This window comes from Cucumis sativus, chromosome 1, assembly GCF_000004075.3.
Source record: "Cucumis sativus cultivar 9930 chromosome 1, Cucumber_9930_V3, whole genome shotgun sequence".
NCBI lineage: Eukaryota > Viridiplantae > Streptophyta > Magnoliopsida > Cucurbitales > Cucurbitaceae > Cucumis > Cucumis sativus.
The window spans coordinates 4,370,726-4,395,400 of NC_026655.2; the positions used below are offsets into that span (position 1 = coordinate 4,370,726).

At 33.3% G+C, this 24,675-nt stretch overlaps 5 protein-coding genes, 2 long non-coding RNA genes and 1 other non-coding gene across 9 annotated transcripts; 5 read left to right on the plus strand and 3 right to left on the minus strand.

Annotated features, from left to right (window-relative positions):
* The first annotated feature begins 14 nt into the window (after positions 1–14).
* LOC116404618 lies at positions 15–395 on the plus strand. The gene is made up of 2 exons (XR_004217582.1): positions 15–155; positions 272–395. It is a non-coding gene; the product is annotated as an uncharacterized LOC116404618 (long non-coding RNA).
* On the minus strand, positions 293–6,189 carry LOC101208057 (LEAF RUST 10 DISEASE-RESISTANCE LOCUS RECEPTOR-LIKE PROTEIN KINASE-like 1.2). Its single transcript, XM_011652299.2, has 4 exons — positions 5,229–6,189; positions 1,832–1,864; positions 1,465–1,734; positions 293–1,385 (listed from the first exon to the last, which is right to left on the minus strand). The coding sequence occupies exons 1-4, from the start codon at positions 6,040–6,042 to the stop codon at positions 457–459; spliced, it is 2,046 nt and encodes a 681-aa protein (XP_011650601.2). The 5' UTR covers positions 6,043–6,189; the 3' UTR covers positions 293–456.
* LOC116404612 lies at positions 1,384–3,171 on the plus strand. 2 transcript variants are annotated; one of them, XR_004217567.1, is made up of 3 exons: positions 1,438–1,557; positions 2,060–2,473; positions 2,597–3,171. It is a non-coding gene; the product is annotated as an uncharacterized LOC116404612 (long non-coding RNA). The 2 variants fall into 2 exon arrangements; XR_004217563.1 differs by having other exon boundaries at positions 1,384–1,557; positions 2,060–3,171.
* A 3,286-nt stretch (positions 6,190–9,475) lies between the features above and the next one.
* LOC101215425 (kinesin-like protein NACK1) lies at positions 9,476–14,358 on the plus strand. The gene is made up of 14 exons (XM_011652313.2): positions 9,476–9,672; positions 10,118–10,495; positions 10,585–10,685; positions 10,774–10,890; positions 10,986–11,067; positions 11,153–11,220; positions 11,322–11,381; positions 11,473–11,597; positions 11,730–11,928; positions 12,013–12,123; positions 12,206–12,298; positions 12,409–13,356; positions 13,452–13,774; positions 13,887–14,358. The coding sequence occupies exons 2-14, from the start codon at positions 10,168–10,170 to the stop codon at positions 14,212–14,214; spliced, it is 2,883 nt and encodes a 960-aa protein (XP_011650615.1). The 5' UTR covers positions 9,476–9,672; positions 10,118–10,167; the 3' UTR covers positions 14,215–14,358.
* A 174-nt stretch (positions 14,359–14,532) lies between these two features.
* LOC101215659 (non-specific lipid-transfer protein 2) lies at positions 14,533–15,244 on the minus strand. Its single transcript, XM_004137436.3, has one exon. It carries the CDS (start codon positions 15,122–15,124, stop codon positions 14,852–14,854), a length of 273 nt encoding a protein of 90 aa, XP_004137484.1. The 5' UTR covers positions 15,125–15,244; the 3' UTR covers positions 14,533–14,851.
* Positions 15,245–18,386: 3,142 nt separating this feature from the next.
* On the plus strand, positions 18,387–20,188 carry LOC101215902 (reticulon-like protein B9). The gene is made up of 5 exons (XM_004137437.3): positions 18,387–18,595; positions 19,087–19,267; positions 19,368–19,509; positions 19,586–19,655; positions 19,880–20,188. The coding sequence occupies exons 1-5, from the start codon at positions 18,499–18,501 to the stop codon at positions 20,047–20,049; spliced, it is 660 nt and encodes a 219-aa protein (XP_004137485.1). The 5' UTR covers positions 18,387–18,498; the 3' UTR covers positions 20,050–20,188.
* Positions 20,189–22,790: 2,602 nt separating this feature from the next.
* TRNAL-CAG lies at positions 22,791–22,871 on the plus strand. The gene has a single exon. It is a non-coding gene; the product is annotated as a tRNA-Leu (tRNA).
* Positions 22,872–22,923: 52 nt separating this feature from the next.
* Positions 22,924–24,675, minus strand: LOC101216147. Its single transcript, XM_004137438.3, has 2 exons — positions 24,414–24,675; positions 22,924–23,352 (listed from the first exon to the last, which is right to left on the minus strand). Exons 1-2 carry the CDS (start codon positions 24,622–24,624, stop codon positions 23,096–23,098), a joined length of 468 nt encoding a protein of 155 aa, XP_004137486.1. The 5' UTR covers positions 24,625–24,675; the 3' UTR covers positions 22,924–23,095.

The following is a 24,675-nucleotide window of genomic DNA, read 5'->3' on the forward strand; positions in this document are numbered from 1 at the left end:
AACTTTGAAAGGCGACAACGGTACTACGAATCCTGCGTTTTATTTAGCTTAAATGAAGATATCCAATTACAGTTTCTTTTTCTTCAAGAAGATGGATTATGGAACTGGAAAAACGTTTTGGATGTTGGAAGTGAAGCTTATGATTGAAAGAAAATGTGAGATCTCTGTTATTTCATTCATTATAATCTTTATTATTATAGTGTTAACTTTGGACACAATCAACATAATTTTTTCCTTCATATTTTTCTTATCTTACTTTTTTCATGAGCAGTAGAACGAGGTAGGAAGTGGATGGAGAATGACAACGCGAGCTTTACATTCAATCTCAAATATGTACATCTGATTAACCTAAGAAGGGTTAAGAAAGGTGATAATAATGGGTGAAAGAACAAAAAGGATTAGGCAGTGCTATTAAAGTTTAACATCTATTTTACCACGAACCCACAAAGAAAGAACTTAGCTACTGCCATTTGGTGTTGATGATTTACTCATCCAAGGCACGACAACGGAATCTGGAGACTCTGGAACTAAACCATCCTTCAGCAGCACATCGTCTTCGTGTGAAATGTCTCTGTCTTCTTCTTTTCCTTTGCCACTACTTCGACTCTCTATGTTCTTTAGAATTTCCAGAGCTTCCAACATCGACGGTCTTGTGTCCTTCACACTTTGTAAGCATCGAAATGCCAACTCTGCAACTGCACATATCATCTCTCTCACTGTTTCATCTGTTTCAAATCCAAGAGATGCATCTACGAAGTCGTGTAATTCGTCATTTCGAATCTTGTTGATTGCCATTGTCCACAAGTTAATCTCATGTCTGTGCCTAGTGATATCAACTGCAGGCTTTGAAGATATCAGCTCAACCAATACTACTCCAAAGCTAAAGACATCGCTTTTATTTGTAAGTTGATAACATTCGTGATACTCCGGGTCAACGTAGCCAGGAGTTCCCTGTGGAGCAGTTGATATATGGGTGGCTTGTGTAGGAAAAAGGCGAGATAGTCCGAAATCGGCGACTTTAACGTTGTAGTTGTTGTCAAGAAGAATGTTGGTAGTTTTAACATCTCGGTGGATAGTCTCGGAAGCATGAAGAAAAGCGAGAGCACTTGCTGTGTCTATGGCAATCTTCAACCTTGTATGCCATGGAAGCTCACCAGGTTTTGCTCGGTTGCCATGAAGATGATCGGCCACAGTACCATTTGGAATGAATTCATAAACCAGCAAAAGTTCACGGCAAATTCGAGAGGTACATCCATAAAGGGTGACTAGATGTGGGTGGCGCAATCGAGTAAGGACCTCAACTTCATTCATGAAATGCTCAACTCGTCGGTAGTTATTTTCAAACAATCGTTTCACTGCAACCTCACGCCCATCTGAAAGTTTGCCTGCGAAGAGATCAAATATTGAATTCAAAACTTCATACTCGAGTACGGTGATGTACATATCAAAAACTGTGATCTTTACCATAATAGACAGTGCCAAAGCCACCATCTCCAAGTTCTTTGGCTGGATTAAATCTGTCTGTGGCTTTTTCAAGCTCTTCATAAGAGAACAAAGGTAGCCCCATGTCATTTTCTCCTTTCTCAAGTTCCTTCGTTGACGGTTCACTGGAATTGTTTCGTAGGAGAAAGGAGGAGGGAGTATAAGAACGAGCAAGCTTCTTTTTGTGCAAACAAAACCAGATGAAAGAGGCAACCCCCATTAACAGTACACCTCCAATACCAGAGCAAACGCCTGCCATATGATCATCCATTTACTATTTAATTAAGTTACCCACACTTTTCGACCATAAGATAATGTCTATAATGTGAAATCAAGTTCTAGTTTTTACCTATGACGGTTTTCTTCCATTTTGTATCTTGTCCTGCCATGGGAAGCAAATCGTTAGACAATATTGTTTTATCAAAAGAATGGAAAAAACTGTCGAGCTCAGAAGAAATAGAATAGTATATGCAGATTAATGCAAAATCAGTTTATAAGCAAGACCAAGAATTAAGGTTTAACTGTTAGGGACATTCCTATTTTACAGAAGATTTCTAAAAAGCTACCCTCTTTGCAGGTTTTGAGATGAGGTCCATCAGGACAAAAGCAAACAAACTGATTCTTTTCGACCCCACATCGGCCACCACTTGTGTCACAGGTGCTACAACTTTGGCCACTCCAATTTAAACTAAATCCCATCTTCAAGAGATCAGTATAATTCTTCCTCAACAACCCAGTAAAATCATCATCCTCATTGTTAAAGTCCATAGGCACCTCGACAGAGGATTGACAAGAATTGGAAGAGAAGTTCATAAACTCCAGATATCCTTCATGGAAAGCACCAAATGAATGGAGTTTGCTTGTGCTAGAACAGTCAATTGGGTAGCTATAATTGGGAGGAAGAGAAGTACAATTGTAAAAGAAGAAGAAACCAATATGATCTGAACTATAACTAAATGGAGTTCGGTGGAGGCTGAAATTATGTAGAGGAGTAAGGCAGTTTGAATCATAAACCGCATCATTTGTCAAAAGAAAAGAATGGTTTTTGTAGGAAATATCCCTGATAATATAATCTTCATTTGAAATTCTGATAATTGGGTTTTCATCTTTGCAGGAAATACGGAAGCTTGGGAATCCACAGAAGGGGCTGTGAGAATGAGCTATCCAGAAAGGGTAACTAATATTTGGACCATTCCCACAGGACTTTGGAGCACAAGCTTCAAACTTTTGATCTAAGGACAGAGTTTGGCAATTAAAGAAGATGAAGAAGATGATGAGAAGAAAAGGGGTTTTCATGAAATCCATAAATGGAAGATACCAGAAGAAGAAGAAGAAGAAGAAGAAGAAGGGTAGGAAAATGGAGAGAGGTTTTGAAGGGGAACTTCCAGTGTTTTTGGTGAGTTAAACCAACCCTTTTTGAATCCGATTTGGAGGGGTTTGTTTCTTGTTTTAAGTTCTTGAAATCTTTGTGTTTTGGTTTTGTGAATGATGTTTGGAAAAAGGAAGAGAAAAGACAAATCATGGTTCAAGCAAAAGCAAAGTTTAGAAGTCATTTAGAAGACTTGAAGGTGGGCCAAATGGGAACGATCACAAAATGTTTTTTTTATGAATTTTGTGGCATAAGAACTAAGATTGCTTCCTCAATGAAATTGTAATAGAGAGGGGAAAAAAGCAAGTTCCTTTTCAACATGGGGTTTCAATTTCTTCACCTCCCACAAAATCAAAGAGAGAAACTTTATGAGCCTTATTTTTGCAAAACTACAGAAAATTGTCAACTTGGACGGCAAATTTTGATCATGAAAGGTAGGTTTTAGTTCTCCACTACATTCAAAAACAATAAATAAACAAGACTTGGAAGAATTTTGGTCATGGAAAATGGAAAAAAAATTTAATGTAATCAAACATAAAGTTGTCTTATTTTCTAATGTTTCATTTTTTGAAGTTTAATTGAAACTTATGATTTAGGCTTTCAGTCAAATTTCAACGGACTATTTCGAATGATTAGTTACATTAAGAAAGGAAAATAGAATGAGTTTGAGTAATAATATTAGTTAGAACGTAACTAATAGCGATTGGTTTAGTCTTAATTAATATTATGTAAGAGTAATTAGGAATCATGAATAGGCAATGAAATCAAAGGTGCTTTGGTTATGTATATGAAATAGTGACATCATAAAAGAGGGGAAAAGGGTAGAAGAAGAAGCTTACAATGGGAAACATTTGACTTACACTACACAAACAAAAGGAAGAGTTTTGTGGACTTTTTTTTTTTCTCTCTTTCTTTTTTGTATTGTTCACCAAGTTAACTAAATTCACAAGTAATTTGTTTAAAGAAATAGATACTAAATAAAAGTTGATTATATTTAAAGTAAACCTATATATTGATTACTATCAAAATATAAAAAATAAAATTCTAGTCTTGGAACTATAAATAAGCAGCAAAATAGTGGAAAACCAAAAATAATAATAATAGTCAAATGTGTTGGTTCCAACTCATCTCAATTTGAAAAATATAAGTTTAGATGTGTTAACTCTAATTAAATTTATATTTATATTCTTTAGTTTGAAAGTGGAATAAAATGATATTTCTAGTATAAAAGTTGTGAGATAGTGTTGGGAGAGAAATATTTTGTGTTGTGAAATTTACTTTCTTTGTGGTTTCTTTTATTTGGTTTGGAGTTTTCCACCTTGAATTGTTAGGAAGAGCGAAGACTAAGAGACTAATTTGCAAGTGAGAAGGTTTTGTTTTAGTAATTTCACTTAAATATGACGTCAGCTAATGATTAAAAAATCTTATTTTTAAAACAGATAGCAAATTCATTTTTTTTTTCTTCATTGTTTTTTTTGTTGGTCTCAAAACCAAAAAAAATCAACGTTCATCCCTAATTGCTACCATTGTTTTCTAACATGGAGGTGATATTTTTAACTCTCAACTTTAGATGAATGTATCTTTTTATCCACTTTCATCCATTTTCTCATCATTCTACCTAAGGGATCGGAGGTGAGACTAAGTGTCTCATGTGGACTTTATACCTAAACATGAAATCTTCTTCTTAGAATTTTTTTGAAAACTAACTTTTTTTTTTTTTTTGTCATTTTCACTCCAAACCCATTTGAGTTTGATCATTGTTATGAATTTTAATATACCAAGTGTACAACAAATCTATTCTAAACATGATGGGACATTGAAAGGAAAAAAATATTAACAGAAAAAAAAAAGAATAAAATGAAAAGAAGAGGTCAAAATAGAAGGGGTATTAAAGTTTAGAAAATTTCAAATATCGTTTGCATAAGCTATTACTAATATTATTCATAGTGAAATGTGAATTTAATAATTGTGTATTATAGGGTCAAAGCGGAGATCTGTTTTCTCCTTCACATGACACAAACAGCTGTTGACACGTTCCAACGATCTTAGCCTTAAAACTTTTTAAAGCCTACGTGGACCCACTACCCTCAATTTCATTGGTCAACTTTGACTACTCACTATCTTAGACTTTTATATTAAGCACTATTGCCTTTTTTATTTTTTCTTTTTTACCTGTTAAGATTTGTTTTTTAATTCAGAATTTTTTAAATTAAATTACTTTTTTTTATTTATTAAATGATTACAAAAATCAATAGCAAAAGGCTAAAAGTTATAGGTTTGATATCTAATTTTTACCCATACAATACTAATTTTTCCAAAGCGGACCATTGCCTGAGCCGGTAAGAGTATGATGCAATAAGGAAGAAATTAAACATACCCGGAGGAGGTGGAGGAGGTGGAGGAGGTGGAGGAGGTGGAGGAGGAGGTCTGCAAACAAAAGGATGTAATTCTCCATTTTGACATTTGCACAGAAATTCTTCCGTCTCGTTTCGACCACACACGCCGCCGCCGTATTCCTTACATCCCTCACAAGCTACGGTGTAAAAATCCCCATATTCAACTTCAAACCCTTCTTTCATTCCCCTTTCCACCACCATCGTTCTGTTCCTTTTCCCTTCCTTAAATAACTTCGACGTAATCGTCACTTCAACTTTAATCCTACAACCTACGCTTAATGGACTCAAACTCACCGCTTCAATATTATCCAAAGCATAATTCATTCTCCCACTTTTTTCCCCTTCCGATCCACACTCAAATGAGAGATTCTGGGTTCCCGGCAGCACCGGACAATCGTACCACACGGACAGATTCAGATCGTTCGAAGAATACTTGAACAAACTAAAATCCAACGTCGCCGCTTCAATTTCATTATTAGGGCAGTAATCATCGAACAGCTCTGATCTTGCGATCGTCATTCTATGATCCGATTGACTGATGTTCACAACAATATATTGCCGAGAATGGATTTGAATCGTAGTAGTTTCATTGTCTTTGCAAGTGAGGCGGAATTGTCGACGACCGCAAAAGGATTGGCGCTCATTCCCCCAAAATGGATAGGAGATGTTAACCAACTCACCGCAGTTGTAATTCACACCGCAAGCTTTGAATTCATCATGGGCATCATCGGCAAAACAGAGATGAGGATGAAAGAAAAGAAACGTGAAGGAGAAGAGAAGGACGGAGGATTTCATTTGCGTGAAGAAGGATCATGAACATAAACAGAGGGATTGAGGGTTTAGAAATTTGATGCAATGGAAAGCGCGGAATTGGAATGGTCTCCTTATGCTGACGCTACTTTACATTATACTAAAATGCGTCTTTTTCCGGGAAAGTGGAGAATAGAAAATTTAGAAATATCTAATTTTTGTGTAATGTGAAATTGATTGAGTTGAAGTTGACTCCATTTATATAATCTTTGGGTCAGCAAGAACTGAAATTAAATCTACCCCAGAAGCCACCTATGTGTTCTTTTTTTCTTCTCAATCAATTTGTATTCTTTAATTCAATTGGATCAATTTGTTTCATCATGGAAATCTCTACTTTATAAATTCAAATCAACCTTCAAATTAATCAAACCAAGACTTTACCATCCAATGTCTATCCACGTCCAACCATTAATCATAATAGAAATGTTACTAAAGTAAAATCTACTTTGAATTTACTAGAGTTCTTTTCTTATATGTGAGAGAATTAAACTTTCTAATTTCAAAAGTTGATAGTACAAATTTATGTTAGTGAGATTCAACTTTTTTTTTTTGCATTTAGTCAATTTATTCTTTTATCTTAACACATAAAAATAAAAATATTGTCATGTTGCCCACTGCATTGAACAAAGCCTATAGAAATTTATTAATTTTAGTTGTTTTTTAATTTAATAACTATTAGAATTTTCGTCAACCAATTTTAAAAAAAAAGTCTTAATTTTATTTTCTGGACGTCGATTTCCAAGAATTATCACACCAAAACTAAGTGTTTCTTTGTGGGATTCAAAGTCAAGAACGAAGTTGGAAAATAAAATTTCTTTCAATCTGCTTTTTCCATTCTTCATGAAAAAAAAAAATTGTTTTAGTCATTTTCGATCATTATTAAATTAAATCAAAAGTGAAAATACTATTTTGTCCAAAAGCTTTTTAGCTTATTCAATTATAACTTATATAATTACTTTAAAATGTTTTTAATTTTGTATCTTATACTTAATTTGTCCAATTTCGCTTGGTTTTCTTTAATTGTTTTCTATAATTCCACTCGGTGAAATTAATCGAAAATCAAACAAAAGGATATGAATTGGAACTTTTCAATGTATAATTAAAATAAATTAACTATTTTTTCCTTTTTATTTTCTTCAAATAATTTCAAAAGAAAACCCATTGCCCGTTGGATGTTTGTTTGCTCAAAAGCATTTTCAAAGCACTTTAATAAAATTGGTTTGTAAAGCACGCTTTAGTTAGTCAATAACCAAATCAGTCACGAGTGATCTTTTTAGGTATAACAAAACTTTTCCACTCTTCTTAATTTTGTATTAATTTTGTATAGAATTATTTATGATTCTTCCTAACGTTGAAAAGACGTTTGACTCCAAAGCATTAGCCTCAACCTCAAGCATCATAAAATCTTCAATAAAATATTAATAGGGAGAGAATTAGGAATTAGCAATCAAAATATCTTTATTCTATTAAAAAAATTAGAAAAATTGCATTAGATAACAAAAAAAAAAAAATTAGAAAAAAGCAGCTCATAATATTTTTTTTTTTTTGTATATTGTAAATTTGGCATGATCTCTGGTTTTAAATTTACTATTTTTGCAATTCTAAAAATGTGAGTGACATTGGCTCTATTATTTTTATTTTATTTTTTTTTGCTATTTTTGCAAGCAACAAAGAATGTCAAAATGTACGGGCTATGTTTATGTGCCACGTGATTTCCATGATCTTTGTGATAGAAAGAGAACGAAACGAACAAGTCATTCAAGTTTGCCAACACTTGGATCTCGTCCATGACATTTCTCGAATAATCGATAAAGTCCTCAATTGATGGTTGATCAAATTAACCATGTATTGCATCATTTAGACGATGATAAAAGGGAGGGGTGCTGCTTAATTAAGAGAAATCGAACTCTTGATCCTTGGATTCCAAAATTTTAATAGGTCATTTTTCTTGAAACGGTAGATAAGAGATCTTCGACAGGCACAAATCATTCGGTCAAAACTCATATAATAGGATTGTCTTGGATGTAAATCAAATTAAATTGATATGAGGCCCTACAACAAAAGAATGACGAAATCCACCGAACCAAGAAATATGAATGTATTTCCGCTGTTTAAAAAATTAAATAATGACATGAACGAAGAGTAGGGGTACATAAGTCTTATTCATGCAAACATCATTATCGTACATGTAAACATTGATGTAACACATAATGTATTTGACCAAATTCATAACTACAAAACCAAATGCATCTCTAATATTTAGTTTAGTTGTTATTTTAGTTCGCTAATTTAGATTAAGTAACGGTTAATTAGTATTTTAATATTAACTAGTTAATTATTTTATTTTCTTGTAATCATAATTTTGGTCTAATACCTTAATGACCTTCTTTTTCTACTACAACCAGTAAATCAGTATAGATTGAATAATATTTTATTATCGTAGAAAAGAAAATGTCACAATTTAATTTCATCATGAGACTTATAATTTAAAGGTTTCCAATTTTTCTTCGTGAATATAATTTTTAGAGAAACAAGTTAATTTATACTCGGATAGAACTTAACTAATACTTATATTAATTTAAGTTCTAAATTGACTTAGTATATTAATATATACAATCATACCATTTCAAAAATATTTTACACTTTATTTGTTATTCACTATGGAGTAATCAATTTATACCATTTGTTAATAATAGTTTCTCTCAAAATTTCCTATGCAAAATGGAAAATTAGATATTGTTTACGTTAAAAAATTTAGTATTATTCCTAGTAAAATTTATAAATCTCACACTATTTATCCAATAATTGTTAAAGTATGTGTTAAATTAGAGATGAATATGATAGACTGAAAAATCGAGCCAATCAACCAAACCGAAGTCAGTTCATAGAAAAACAAGACAGGTCAGTCGGGGTCAATTTAGAAAAGTTTCATATTGAGAATTTTCAAAAAGTATTTCTAAGTGTTAAACTGACTCGATCCTTACTCATCGATGTTGAGTTCGTTTGAATATTTACTAAATTGATTGCATAAAAAAAGCTGAATTCGACCAACAATCATCTCTAATTATTAGTTGAACTAAACTTTTATCGGTAATGATAGTCTAATATTTTAAAAATATTGAACTCGAAACAAAATGGAATAGGTAGGAACTAATTGGGGGTTACAAGAGAAATAGTGTGAAGTTATGGGACGTTTTAGGAATATAAGTTTCATTAATTTTGTCTTTTGTAAAACTATATATTAAAGAAATTAAAAAAAAAAAAATACAAACGGTTACATCTTGAAAGCGGGTCCCACAGCAATGTAAACAACAATAATTATTAACAATTTAGCAAATAAGAAAAAGAATAAAGAAAAAGAAAAACTAGCCGTTGGGAGCACTCTGGATTCAAATTAATTGGTCGTACGCCCAGCAAAACACAAACGCCTTTTCATTTCGGAGAGACAAACGATACTCCCTCTCTCTCTCTCTCTTTCTCTCGTTCTTTCTTTCTCTCAAATTTCTATCCGAAAACCCTCATAAGGCAACTTCATAGCTCTCTCTTCTGTCCCTGCGAGATCAGATTGTGTTGGCCATCTAAGTTCCGACGCCAACAATTCTGCTCGAATTTAATGTGAGAACTACTACTTTTCTTGAATTTAGATTTTTCTTTTTTTTGCTTTGAGAACTACTTTGATTTTGTTTCTGTAGAATGCTTGTTGTATTTCTGCCATTTCTTCCATTTTAAGCTTGTTGAGTGAGTTACTGAAGCGGAAGTTTCCATTTCCACTAAAATCCGACTTCTAACAATGTGTCACTGAGTTTTTTAGGGTATGTAGAAATTTTAAGATCGGAATCACCCACGATACTCCTACTAGGTTTAGTCATGGTTTAGCTCAATATATGGAGGCCTAGACTAGAAATGTTGCTAATTTGGGTGGCTCTTCTTAATTTTTTACATTGTCGGCGTGACTGACGTTTGATTTTCTTCAACTCTGTTTATTTGAAGGAGAAATGAGTTTGGTTATAGTAAATTCGTTTGTTTTAGCTGTTCTTTAATCACTTTCCTACCATTTCAGTATTTTGGGTTCGACTGTGAGGGAGAAATAGGCAGATATAAAGTATCACGATGACTATCAGAACGCCTGCAACTCCAGCTTCTAAAATAGAGAGGACGCCAGCGTCAACACCTGGAGGACCTCGATCTAAGGAAGAAAAGATCGTTGTTACTGTGCGGTTAAGGCCTCTGAGTAAAAAGGAGCAGCAAGCGAAGGATCAAATGGCATGGGAGTGCATTGATGATAATACGATTGTGTACAAATCTCAGCCTCAGGAACGTCAAACTCAACCGGCCTCGTTCACATTTGATAAAGTTTTCAGTCCCGCTTCTTTGACTGAAGCAGTATATGAGGAAGGAGTAAAGAATGTTGCCTTATCTGCTCTAATGGGCATCAACGGTAGTTTAAAGAATTATCCATTCATCTTTTTTACACCCAAATTAGGTGATTATACATTCAAATGACCGTATATTGGTTTTATGTTGCAGCCACCATATTCGCTTATGGGCAAACTAGTAGTGGAAAGACATTTACAATGAGGGGGATAACTGAGAAAGCTGTTAATGATATCTACAAACATATTAGTAATGTAAGTTGTGACTGTTTGGAACGGAATTATTTTCTGCTGGTACTTTGGTACCTTAAATAATCATCAGCCATTCTTGGTTATTTTACAGACACCCGAGAGAGATTTTACAATAAGAATTTCAGGACTTGAAATATACAATGAGAACGTCAGGGATCTATTGAATACAGAATCAGGTCGGAATCTAAAGCTTCATGATGACCCAGAGGTACTATTCATAATAACATGTATAAGGGTTAAAGGAAATATGCTCCACTGAATAATTTCTGTTTACAATCTACTGAATTGTTTCTCTTTATGCAGAAAGGTACAATGGTTGAGAAACTAGTAGAGGAAACCGCGAATAATGATCAACATTTAAGACAATTGATTAGCATCTGTGAGGGTAAGAACTATTGTGTCCTTACTTAAATTTGCCCAATGCCCTCCATAATACACTGCTTTAACATTTGCTCAATTTTATGCTGTAGCTCAAAGACAAGTTGGTGAAACTGCCTTGAATGACTATAGCTCTCGGTCACACCAGATAATAAGGCTGGTTAGTTTGATGGGAATTATCCACCTTTGATGGTCTTATCTAAAAGGTTTACTTTTTCAGCTTTTGGATTGTACAATAAATTCTTTTGATTGTATGTGCAGACAATTCAAAGTACCCTACGAGAAAATTCAGATTGTGTTAGGTCTTTTGTAGCAAGCTTGGTAGGAAAATTTCTTTTGCACTCTTTTTATCTACAATCTTGTACTTTTTTAATAACTTTTTCTTGGACTTACTAATTTCAACATCGTGCAGAATTTTGTTGATTTAGCTGGAAGTGAGAGAGCTTCACAAACACATGCTGATGGTGCTAGGCTAAGAGAAGGCTGTCATATTAACCTTAGTTTGATGACGCTCACAACTGTGATCAGAAAGCTAAGGTCAGAATCTGTTTCGTGAAAAAAATTTACATTCATTGTATCTGATATATATATATATATATTCTTTTTTTTTAACTTTTTGCAGCAGTATTCTTCTATATTGCATCTAAAGTTTTTTGTTTATTGTTGCAGTCTTGGAAAGAGAAGTGGCCATATACCTTATAGAGACTCAAAACTCACCCGCATATTGCAGCATTCGCTTGGTGGAAATGCACGAACCGCCATTATATGCACATTGAGTCCAGCATTGACTCATGTTGAACAATCTCGGAATACTTTGTACTTTGCCACCCGGGCAAAGGAAGTGACTAATAACGCCCAAGTTAATATGGTAATAACGATATTTATCCTCACCACAGTTTTAATTTATGCAAAAGGATTTCCGTTAACTTTTTGTTTGAAAATTTTTAAACAGGTTGTGTCGGACAAACAATTGGTCAAACATTTACAGAAGGAAGTTGCCAGGCTAGAAGCAGAACTGCGCACTCCTGATCCAAAACGGGAGAAAGATCTAAAAATCCAACAGGTAACTTTACAATTCAATCTAACAATTTCTCTACATAAAGTTGAGTGAATCATCCAGAACTTAGCGTTTGATTAAAATCCAGATGGAAATGGAGATTGAAGAATTAAAACGAGAAAGAGACCTTGCCCAATCCCAGGTTGATGAGCTCCGCAGAAAACTTGAGGAGGACCAGCAGGTCTCTCTCCCTGTCCCTTCTCTCTTCTTGTACTCACTGACAATATTTTTTTCCTTAACAATATATCACGTTCCTTGAGATCATGAAATAACATCCATTTTTATTCTCAGGGTTTTAACCCAATTGAATCTACCCGTCCTCCAGTGAAGAAGTGTTTGTCCTTTACTGGTGCATTGTCTCAGAGACTCGACAGCAAGGACCTTGGCCGTGGTATGATATTAAGGCAGTCAATGATGAGACAATCATCTACTGCTCCTTTCACACTTATGCATGAAATTCGTAAGCTGGAACATCTCCAGGAGCAGCTAGGGGAGGAAGCTAATAGAGCCCTCGAAGTATTGCAAAAGGAGGTGGCTTGTCACAGACTGGGGAACCAAGATGCCGCAGAAACAATTGCCAAACTACAAGCTGAAATAAGAGAAATGAGATCAGTCCGTTCAGAGCCCAAAGAGGTTGAGGTTGGGAGTGTTATTGCTACTAACCAGAGTGTAGGTGCTAATCTTAAGGAAGAGATAACACGGCTTCATTCTCAAGGTAGCACCATTGCCAATTTAGAAGAGCAGCTTGAAAATGTTCAGAAGTCTATTGACAAGTTGGTAATGTCTCTGCCAAGTAATTATCAGCAGTTCATGAGCAGTGAATCAACTCCCAAACAAAAAAGTTCCACAAAAAAGAAGAAATTGCTTCCTTTGGCCTCAAGTAATATTACCAACCGGCAAAACTTTTTAAGATCTCCATGCTCACCTTCAACAACTTCCCAACAAGTACTGGAGTCCGATATTGAAAATAGAGCTCCTGAGAATGATGATGTCATCTCATCTGAGATTTTGCGCGAGTCTGAGAAAGAGACCCCAACAAAGAGTGAAGAAGGTGGAGATGTCTCATCAAAAGAGAGCACTCCTTGTTATCGAAGATCAAGTTCTGTAAACATGAAGAAAATGCAAAAGATGTTCCAAAATGCAGCAGAAGAAAACGTAAGAAGCATAAGAGCATATGTGACAGAATTGAAAGAACGTGTGGCCAAACTTCAGTATCAAAAACAGCTACTTGTTTGTCAGGTGTGCAGAATTGTTGTTGAATTTCATCCATTAAAGATTTGTGACCATTTCTAATCATCACTAAGACTGCATTTTTTTTTCCATGGCGTATGTAGGTCCTTGAGCTGGAAGCAAATGAAGCAGCTGGCAACAAATTAGATTGTGATGAAAACACATTTGACCAGGATGACGATCAAGTTCCGTGGCATTTAACTTTCAGGGAGCAAAGGCAGCAGATTATTGAGTTATGGGATGCTTGCTATGTTTCCATTATTCACAGGTCTCAGTTCTACTTGTTATTCAAGGGCGACGAGGCTGATCAGATTTACCTGGAAGTAGAGATGAGGCGATTAACATGGTTGCACGATCACCTAGCGGAATTTGGCAATGCTAGTCCAGCTCACGTTGGAGATGAGCCAACAATCTCTCGCTCGTCAAGGTTTCTTTTCTCTCCTTTTCAACCTCTTACTTTTGATTAATTGGAATGATTACCCTAATCTTTCCCCCCTCCGTCTTGTTCTATTTTTTGTTTTTTTTTTTTGTTTTTGTAGCATGAGAGCGTTGAGACGTGAAAGAGAGTTTCTTGCAAAGAGATTAACTACACGTTTGACAGCAGAAGAAAGAGATGCGTTGTACATTAAATGGGAAGTACCGCTTGAAGGGAAACAAAGGAAAATCCAATTTGTAAACAAGCTCTGGACGAATCCTCACGACCCCAAGCATATTCAGGACAGTGCAGAGATAGTGGCAAAGCTTGTTGGGTTTCGTGAAGGAGGCAACATGTCCAGGGAGATGTTTGAACTCAATTTTGTTGTTCCTTCCGACAAAAGACCATGGATCATGGGATGGAACCCAATTTCAAACCTTCTTAATTTGTAAGAAAATAGATTTTTTTGTAAGTACCTTACCTTCTTTTTGTATATCTTGTATTGTGTCTGATTGGACACAACAAAAGATTGATCTTTTCGTATCATTACTTTCAATCTGAATAAAAGAATTTAATTCATTTCTCCTTCTTGATTAGAGATTAGTCTCCATCTGCACCGACACTTGTGTGATTCCAAATATAACTCTGCTTTTATTGATTATGAGTTCTGGATGCCTATTTTTATTGTGACTTTCCTGATTATGTATTTGTTTCTCCACTCCATAGTTCATGATAGTTTTTCTCTTTTTTATGGGGGGCGGGGGAGAAAATTGGTCCAAATCTGAATTTTTCTATTACAAACAATCATCTGCTGCAGAGTACAAGAGCTAAGACAAAAATGGAGGATGCATAAGAGCAGGACTCAACATAACTCCCCATTTCAATATCTAACTCTCTGATCTCACTACAAACACTGTAACACAAAACCATAGAGAGACACACTGAAGTCAAACACCCACACACATAGATTATATTCTTTTAGCTAGTAATTAAGCGCGTAATAATGGACCCAGAACAGTAGGAAATTAGAGGTCTTAAAAAAGTTCCATTGATGTGGAAAAGCCTTGAGGAAGGAAGGGGGACCAAATCCTAGCACTTGGGGAATGGAGTTCCACAAGTGTTAGCAACTTTCCTTGCATTAGGAGAGGCCACAAACTTCTTTAGAGTGGGGTTCTGCATGTACTTGCAGAGGCAGGGTTTCTGTTCCTTAATCTTAGAGCAACATAGCTTAGAAGGTGGAACTGAAGATGTTATTGCACTAACGCAGGAGCTTAGTTGCACTGGACTGCATGTCACTGCCATTGTGATCTCCACCGTCATAAACATCACTATGATACTTAGTGCAATCTGTGATGCCTTCATTTTCTTTCTTTTAAGGCAGTTGAACTTTAGGGGTGTGTGTGTGAAAGAGAAAGAGAGAAAGAGGTAGAGAGAGAGATAGAATTGAGAGATGTGGAATGTTGGGTGAAAATGGCTTAAGTTGCTTCTCAATTTATAGCCGCAAGGTGAAGGTCTTGAAAGCAAGAGATCATCATCAAGGGTCATGTTCACATTTCTGTTTTTGTAGGTTATCAAAGAAAAGGGACAGTAGCAGCGGAAGAGAAAATGTCCTGAAATTTTGGCTACCTTGAAAATCTCAGTACCAAAAGGACAAATAGTGGACTTGAAAGATCTCTCGTGCTACCAATTGGGCTTCTTAATCATTGCACCAAATTTCAAAGGTGCAACAGTTCCCTCCTCTCACTTTTCTCCACATTGTACGGTAATCATCTCTACTTGTTACTCAGTTATAATTATAAGTTTAACACATTACATATACATTGATTTACATAGAAAGACGGACAGCTACGACAATGTGCTAAACATCAATGCATATATTAATATTTTATGAGTTTTTTCGACATTCAACTATTATAGACTCAAGCAGATTATCACGTGAAATTAGTCAATACGTACGTAAACTAGTATGAGACGAATGAATATGAAAAAAATGTATGAAAAGTCATCCCTCATAATTATGAAACAGTTTTTTTCTCCATTGTTTCTGTTTTGGTTTTTCCATTCCCTTCTACTTTTTTTTTCCTTTTCCATTTCAATCATTGCTTGGCATCAAATGAAATTATGGAGAGCCCACTTGTTGTAATGGGGAACTGTGGTTTTCTTTCGGTGAGGTTGATGGGAATATAATTGTTACATCTCCATCCATAGGAATAGTTCTTTCTCATTCAGCAGCCACATGGAATATCATCATTGAGTACACCTTCTTTTTGCTATTTCACCTTAATAACTATTACTCACCACTTTTCTTTTTCACTAAAGGCCTCTCTCTTTTTTATTTATTACTATTTTTTTCTAAGAAATCCTATTGACCATCAAAATTACTTGGAAGTTACTCAAGAATCTTGATGGACTTAAGGTCATATTTATCACTTTACCTAGAGAATTGGAAGTAGAGAAATCTAAGTTCTTACTTACTTTTTCACGTTCTTCTTACTTCCAAAACTTACTGATAAGTAAAATATAATTATATATCAATCTTTGTATTTGAATGACCATAGGTCCCTAGTAAACCATATAGTTGTAGCCAATAATAGCATTTGGAAATGAAACGCTTTTTCAACAAGTCCTTTTCTATTATATTTTTTTCAAAAAAAGAAAAGAAAAAAATAATTTCTACTTATAAAATTGGTTAAGAAACAACGAACACATATATATATATATAAAAATTGATAAATATTGTTATAATTAGTTGATGAAACTTTTATTACAACTTAATTGAACTATACTTAACCCTTTCTTTTTTTTCAAGGTAAGACAACATTCTAAAGTTATATTGTAAATATTATCTTGCAAATAAATGCAAACATAAATTTAAAAAATAATATTAAGAGTGAAATGATGTTAAAAATGAAAGTTTAGGATAGTAAAGGAAGAGAAAACTATGATCGATTCAAACGATATGTGAAGATTTAAATGAAAAAGTTTGAAGGAGTAATATTAGTTATAGGTTTTGTTATATAGTATATATGTATGGTAGAAGGTTGGTTAAGAATGATAATACAATATATATATATGGATGGGTCATTCATTCATTTAAAATGATGATAGGTTGCTTTTACTTTAGTAGAGATGTGTGCATGCTCACTTGATTAACTATTATGATCATACTCTTCACAATCATTAGTTCACTATCACTAAGCAATAAGCATGCTCTCTCTCTCTCTACTTCTCCACTCCTATAATTTTCTACTTCTTTTTCCTTTTCATTTCCCACCCTCTCTTATCATCTATCCATCCCGCTCTAATCAATGGTGTGTTTAAATTACATTTTTAAGTTATTTTGAAAAATAGAGAAAAAAAAACTAAAGTGTTCAGAAGCAATTTTTAAGTATATTCTAAACATTTTTAAAGAAAATGAGTTTCTTAAAAAATATTTTTTTCTTAATTCAATTCAAACTTATTTCGAACTTAGGAAACTTTTCATTCCATATTCATTTCATATATGCAAATATTAAACTCGAATCCTTCATTAATGTCATGCAAAAGCTCAAGAGATGAAAAAAATGTTTTTTTTTTATTTTAAATTTTTGATTGGACAGTAGAAAATATAACAACCAAAATCAAAATATTAGCGTATTTAACATTTAAAAAAAAATAATAAAGGTAACAGAGTTTATATCAATAGATTTCTATCATGTCTATCGATGATAAATCATACTATTAATAGTCTATCCAGAAATTTATCCTTCGTAGACTTTGTTATATGTGTATTCTTTTAAAAATGTTACTACATTCGTCCTTAATTATTATTCTTAAAATTGATTACCATTACTCTTCCTTCCAATTTGTAGTACTCCAAAATAGCAACCTTATTCGTCACATTGACTTTGGGCCAAAACTTCATTCACTTCTGGGCTGAATATATCGGCCCACTTCTGGTCCATTTTTGTGTACCCACGTTTTCTTTTCTTTCTTTTTTCATACAATTTGAAAAATACCTAAAGCTATAAACACTTCTTCAAGAATCAATAAACAATTAAGTTAACTATTTGTTGAAATTTATTCAAACATGGGATAGTTAATTTCATATCAAAACCTCCAAATTGTACTTCAAATATAAGAAAATTAACCCATAATATAAATAAAACAACACTTCAAATCAAATTATCTAATTATTCAAGTTATACTAAACAATCAAATCATATGAAAAAAAATTCCTTCACCCACTACATCGGTTCCAAGATTCTATGATACATTATTTGTTTTCTACTACACTACGACAATACATGTCAACAAAAGAATCACATGTAATTGTGTTCGTGACGTTGGTAAAAGAAAAAGATAGCTAGACAAGTGTTGGATTCATATATATACAACTAACTATACACAAATACACATAGTGGTTAACTTTATAAAAGGGCCATTGAATGAATTGACACAAGAGAAGATGAGAGGGAACTGCCCTTTCTTGTAGTAAAGGCTATGCAAAAGGAAAAGACACACACATAGCCACATAGAGAGCCAATATATTATCCCACAAGCCATTCCTTCCTTTACCTTAGCTTTCTTTACTATCAAGCTTAGAACCCCTCATTCCTCCCTTTCATATATACTTTTAAACCTTAATTCCACTTCCCCTATATACCCACCTCTCATTGCAATTCATTATACCCTCTAAAACAAAACAAAACAAAAACTTCAACTACTCATCTTCCAAACTTCTCATCCTTATTATCATGTCGAGCTACTCCGACTCCGACGATGATTCGGTACCTCGTTCGAAGCTCTTCGGTCGCCGCCGCCCCGTTTATGATATTTTTGGAGGAGGAAGAGGTAAATTAAAAATTAAATTCCTTAGTTTGTCTAATTAATTTAATTGCTCTATTGTTATATCGTGATATTTAAAGTGAGAAAAAGAATAAAAAAATAGAATCGAGATTATTTAGAGATATAGTTAGGATTTTAGCGTGTTGAAACGAAACTTCAAAATACTATGTAAAACATTAAGCAACATAACATAATAGGTTTGAGGCGGGAGAACACGACTTTTTATTATCACTTGAAATATATTTGTTGCTAATAAAAACAAGAAACATTTTCAAATATAGGGTTTATCAAAATTTCTCTTAAAACAATGTATTTGACAGAAGATTTTTTAGTTTTAAATTTTAGTACAAAGCTGTAGAACTGAATCACATGCATGTGAATACCATTTGTAAGTTTCTTAGTGTATATGATGATTATGATACGATGGGAATGAGGAAATGAAAGGAAGATAGAAAGTAATTATAACATTGGATACATAAATTTTTGGAATGATGCAGTTGCAGACATACTGTTATGGAAAGACAAGAAGAAGTCGGCAGGATTACTTTTGGGAATGACAGTGCTATGGTTTTTGTTTGAGATTGTTGAATACAACTTTGTCACTCTTATTTGTCATCTCTCTATTACCTCCATGCTCATCTTCTTCATTTGGTGCACCGGTGCTGAATTTTTCAAATGGTAATATATATATTTATATGTACTGTATCATCCATGATCAATAGTTTAATTTCTGATGTATATGTTATGATGATCATATCCATAATGTTATAATTATTAGGAATCCTCCACGGCTTCCAGAAGCAATATTGAAAGAATCAACATTCAAAGACGTTGCTTCCACTTTGCACAGAAGAATCAACCAATTCTTCACCAAGATTTTCGATATCGCTTATGGAAAAGATCTCCCACTCTTCTTTCTGGTATGTAATTAGTTTTTGGAATTAGATGGAAGATATTTTGCTAATGGTAATGGGTCTTTAATTATCACTTTTTCAGGCCATTGTTTCACTCTATCTTTTATCAGTGATTGGATCATACGTTAGCTTTCTCAATCTCCTTTATTTCGGTAAGAAACATCTCATTACTCCCTCCATACACTAATATCAATAATTCTCTAATTAAAACTATTTAGCTTCTATAATCAATGTTTACAAAACCTTCACAAATAGTCCATACAACTATATCAAATATGAAAAGAGACCAAATTTATAGTTTAACTTAGCTAATTTTTTCTTTTGTCTTGGTGGGGTTGAAAAAATAATGTGTATATATATATGTATATGTATGAAGGATTTGTGGCATTGGAAACTTTGCCATTTCTATATGAGAAATATGAAGAGGAGGTTGATCAACTTGCTGGGATGGCCATTTATCAAACCAAGAAATCTTACAGAAATTTCGATGCCAAATTCCTCAACAAGATCCCAAGAGGACCTGTCAAAGACAAGAAACTCAGATGATTATTTCAATATACACTCTTTGTAATTAATCAATTATATATAAATCATATTATAACTTAATATGCCATCTCATGTAATAAATTAAAATTCTCCATCTCTAAATACATATATATTTAAAGTGAGTTTAATCATCCTTAAACTAATTAAACTACAATTTCCATATCTTATCCAACTATTTTTAGTACATAAACTTTTCAACTTCCAAAATTCAAATGAATTATTATTTCATTTAAGAAAAAGAGAGAGAGAGAGAGAGAGAGAGAGAGAAGAGATCATCAAGTTAGAATTTGTTGAGTTAATATTATTTGTAAATCCTAGTTGGCCTCCACAAACTAAATAAATATATTTCCCAATAGAGAGATCAAGAGATGATCATATGATATTGGGGGAGAGATTGATGAATTAAGAATAGCAAAATCGTATTAATGTGTTTAATTAATGTTAGTTTAGTATAGAGAGAGATGTGATTCCTCCTCTTCATTTCTTTAAATTTTTAATTAATTAGCTTCCCATTAGAATTAATCCCTCTCCCCCACTAACCCAAAATTATTGAATTCTTAATCATTATTTGAATTCCCATTATGGATGTTGATTTGGACTAATGTTCTATCCTACTTCATGCCACCCAACAATAATGAAGTCAATTCCATAAAGAAAAACTTTACTATCTTTTTTATTATTATTTCATAATATATATACATCAATATTATTTTACTTCAATTATTGAAACTTTATATAATTCATTGCCATATGCTTTGCTTCTTTGATCCATAACATAGGATCAATATATATATTTGTTTCCTAAATCTCTTGTTACTTTTTATGTATATACCACTCTACTTTAATTTATTCTCTTTAAAGATAAAGGGCTTATATACATTTTTTTATTTGCTCTAATATTTATGTGTCATTTTTTTTTTTTTTAACTTTGTATATGTAATTTCCTATAAGGTTAATAAGAGACATGTTTATATTGATTTTTATGTGATTAAAAGTAGCTTTTATAAAAGGGTTAAAAATTACTCTATTTTTTTTTATTTTTCAAATCATTAAAATATGTTCTTAATAATTTAAAATAATTTTGATGGAATGATAAATGTATTGTTAGATATTATTCTAAATTAATTTTGAGAACTTGAACGCATGTTTTGAAGTGATTTTGAATATGATAAAAATGGTTCAACAATTTGAAAATCACTTTCAAATATTTACAATGTTCTCGATACAAAAAAAAATTCCAACTTTGTACTCATTTGATGTTGTGAATACAAGTTAACAAAATTTGAACTTTAAACGACATACTCGAATTGAAAAGTTATGTAAGGTTGATTAATGTATAGAATATGAAATTAGTATATGTTTTTTTTTATGAAGAGAACAAATATTAATATTTGTAAAAGTGTGAAAAGTGAGCATAATTATTATTATTGTTTGGAATAAAATCGTGGGTTTTACTTTATTTGTATGATGGGTATTGCTTTGACATTGAAGAGTGGGATTATAATGCAAAGAGACCATCAAGCATCCACTACTCTCATTTTCACTCCCAAAATTCTGACACTTTTGCCTCCCAAAACTTTAGTGCAAATCCAATATCTCTCTCACACACACATACAAATAATGGACCCTTTGCCTCCAAAAAGTTAATATATACCATTAATAAATAAAAGAAAACACCTACCTTAGTAGTACTTAATTGTTTAGTTTAGATTAGAAATGAAAAAAATTGAACTTTTGAGCACTATAAAAGCAGCTCATGGACAATGAAAACTTCCCAAAAAAACAACAACTCAATTGGGTTTCTTCATTATATTCTTTGAAACCCATCTCTATTGTAAAAATGGCAAGACTAATGAGAGAAATTAGCAGTCAAAATGGAAGCTTTGGGCTCGCCGGCGGTGAAACTTATTGGTTGTTTTGGGTGGCTTTGTTTACACTCTGCATAATTTCCACTCTAATTTTCTCTTGCTCCGATGGCATGTCGAAAGACCGGAATTCCACGGTTGACGTTGAGCTTTACGGCGGCGGTTGTGCCGCCGGGTGTGGCGCTGGATGTGGTGCTTGAAAAATAGACAACCTCTGGCCTTCTTCTTTTCTTCTTCTTCTTTTTCTTCTATAGGAAACAAATTATGTTTTGGGTTTTTAAAGCCATGAGAGAAACAGAGAGAGAGCTTGTTTTGAAGATACTGATTGACATCAATTTTGTTACATTTTCATCGTGATTTAGCAACCTCCAGTTTAGTACTTCTCTTTTATTATTGTTATTATCATTATAGTGTTGATACAAATAGTTAGACGTTCTAACATGATTTGCTTTCTTTACCATGCAAGGCTTAGGTTTTATATAGATGCCTTACATATCTTTATATCTTCCAAATATCACAGTCTTTAACAAGTATCCGTATTTCAAAAAAATGGAAAGTTTTTCAATATTTAATATACATAAATATATTTCACAATTGGTTCTACTTTATTTTTAAATCACAATTTAGTCGAACTAGCTTATGCAATCAAACGATCATCATGATAATGATGTCTAAAATTAATAACTAATATTAATCAATCTTAATTTAGTAATTATGGAGGTAATTGGAGGATGGAGTAGTGTACTTTTTGAAGACAATATAATTAGATTAATGGGTGAGATTACTAAAGCCAAATTAGTATATTTGATTTGATTGCTATCCTTGTGGGCTTTATTTAAAAGTTTATAGAAAATCAGCAGTTGATTGGTTAAATAAGTCAAGATGGCCGAGTTGGTCTAAGGCGCCAGTTTCAGGTACTGGTCCGAAAGGGCATGGGTTCGAATCCCATTCTTGACAGAACTTTTTTCTTTTCGTACCAAATCCATTATTATCTCATACAATGGCAATGTTGTGCTAAACCCAAGTGAATAATTGTACATTTATATGACAAAAGATTTGAAATAATAATCCTAAAGCCCACTCCATCCAATTGAATTGAAGTAAGTAAAAGTTGGGGGATAGAATTCACTTAAAACGTAAAATAATCTAACATCATCATAAACTATAAGCTTCGCATTATCTTATATTCTTCTATCTTCTTCCTCAGAATCATCACTGGCATCACTGGAATCATCGTCCATTAAATCTGAATCATATTCTTCTTCACCTTTAAAATCTTCAACTTCTCCGGGCAATTGCTGTCGAATTTCTTTCATCAGCTCATCATCAGCATCTTCGTGTTTACCCGATAGCTTCCTTTTCAATATTGCTTCGAAAATTGCTGGTAACGAATCGGCATCACCACCCTCGTAAAATTTATCAATTTTCCTCTTCAGCTCTGAATTCACAGATAAATCATTTCTGTATTAGCTTCTAAATCATAAGTCTAAGATTCCAGAAAAGGAACACCAAATGAAGAAGCTCAAAAACAAAAATTAATCATACTACCAAAAATTGATCCAGAAATAACAAGAACTTTACACATCTTTTAACAGAAGTACTATTTAAATGGTTAATTTCACTAAGATCAGTCGTATTTTTTGAACAAGTGAATGGTAGATCATAGATGTTCTATCAAGTATCTTTGACTAAAATACATTATCCTTCATTTCTCAAAATACAAACTCTTTCATTAACATTTCTCTGTGAACACCTTTTTCTTAATATCTCTTTGCACTAAACTCTTTCTACTCACTTTCTTTTCCAGATTTCCCTTCTATTTTTCTGAGCTCTTTTGCTTTCTCTCATTGATCTCTATTTTCCTCACTTAATTGCTTTGTAATTCTAATTATTCTCACATCTTTCTCAAAATATTCATTCAAAACCTATCTCTAATTTAATTAAAAGAACTTCCAATATACAGAACCAACAACCAACAAACAAAATCAACTTTCATTTCACTACTTTTCCGGTTACTTATAACGGAAGTCTCTTGATTAAAAGTACTTTCTTCAACAAACGCTTCTTAACACATCTATTCTAAAATTTCCAGAATTAAACAACCTACACGTGAGAAGAGGATATAAATCCAAGATTTTATAGTCAACTATGGTGCTAAACTAACATCAACTCAAGAACTCAAACAATTAAACTGGAAAAAATATACCTCTTCATATCAGTTTTCAACAGAATGACAAAAAAATGTACAATAATCTTAAGTAAGGCAAAAAAAAACATGGCAATTATCCGACCAACTGTAAAATTACGAAGAACCATCTCATGAAATGAAGACACAATTTGAAAGTAAAAAAAAAGATCTCTGAACTTGAAATCCCACAATTATGAGCTATACCAATAAAATATGATAGAAGGCGATGACTCATGCTTAGAAATTCCTGGAGAGTATAGTCCACAGTGCCCAAATTTGAGAAATGATTTTCAAATTGAATACTAATTTACCTTCGGTGCTGACATCATCGTCGACGAGAGAGTCCTTGTTTTTGGTTGAGTTCAGTTCATTGTACTTGTCATTCCCGGATGAGTAACGTCGCAAAGTGGAAACGGAAAATGGAGACAGTAAGGGGCGGGAACGAAATGTTCGTAGCGGAGGAGAAACGGAAAGCGTGCCAGAATAGACGTGGAAGACAGCTCCCCATAAAGCTCGCTTCATGGCGTTTCTTTACAGTTTTAGGGTTTAGACCCATTTTCTGAGGGTTTATGA

What these genes read in the sequence shown, in the direction of transcription:
- LOC101208057 (XM_011652299.2), bottom strand. Translation starts at nt 6,042, where the DNA reads ATGAAATCCTCCGTCCTTCTCTTCTCCTTCACGTTTCTTTTCTTTCAT. An exon ending in ACCTCCTCCACCTCCTCCGG is followed by an intron (nt 1,865 to 5,228) that starts GTATGTTTAATT and finishes TTCCCATGGCAG; the next exon opens with GACAAGATACAAAATGGAAG. An exon ending in ATGGAAGAAAACCGTCATAG is followed by an intron (nt 1,735 to 1,831) that starts GTAAAAACTAGA and finishes ATCATATGGCAG; the next exon opens with GCGTTTGCTCTGGTATTGGA.
- LOC101215425 (XM_011652313.2), top strand. Translation starts at nt 10,168, where the DNA reads ATGACTATCAGAACGCCTGCAACTCCAGCTTCTAAAATAGAGAGGACG. An exon ending in AAGATCTAAAAATCCAACAG is followed by an intron (nt 12,124 to 12,205) that starts GTAACTTTACAA and finishes ATTAAAATCCAG; the next exon opens with ATGGAAATGGAGATTGAAGA. An exon ending in ACAATCTCTCGCTCGTCAAG is followed by an intron (nt 13,775 to 13,886) that starts GTTTCTTTTCTC and finishes TTGTTTTTGTAG; the next exon opens with CATGAGAGCGTTGAGACGTG.
- LOC101215659 (XM_004137436.3), bottom strand. Translation starts at nt 15,124, where the DNA reads ATGAAGGCATCACAGATTGCACTAAGTATCATAGTGATGTTTATGACG.
- LOC101215902 (XM_004137437.3), top strand. Translation starts at nt 18,499, where the DNA reads ATGTCGAGCTACTCCGACTCCGACGATGATTCGGTACCTCGTTCGAAG. An exon ending in GGTGCTGAATTTTTCAAATG is followed by an intron (nt 19,268 to 19,367) that starts GTAATATATATA and finishes TATAATTATTAG; the next exon opens with GAATCCTCCACGGCTTCCAG. An exon ending in TCTCAATCTCCTTTATTTCG is followed by an intron (nt 19,656 to 19,879) that starts GTAAGAAACATC and finishes ATATGTATGAAG; the next exon opens with GATTTGTGGCATTGGAAACT.
- LOC101216147 (XM_004137438.3), bottom strand. Translation starts at nt 24,624, where the DNA reads ATGAAGCGAGCTTTATGGGGAGCTGTCTTCCACGTCTATTCTGGCACG. An exon ending in CGATGATGTCAGCACCGAAG is followed by an intron (nt 23,353 to 24,413) that starts GTAAATTAGTAT and finishes CTGTGAATTCAG; the next exon opens with AGCTGAAGAGGAAAATTGAT.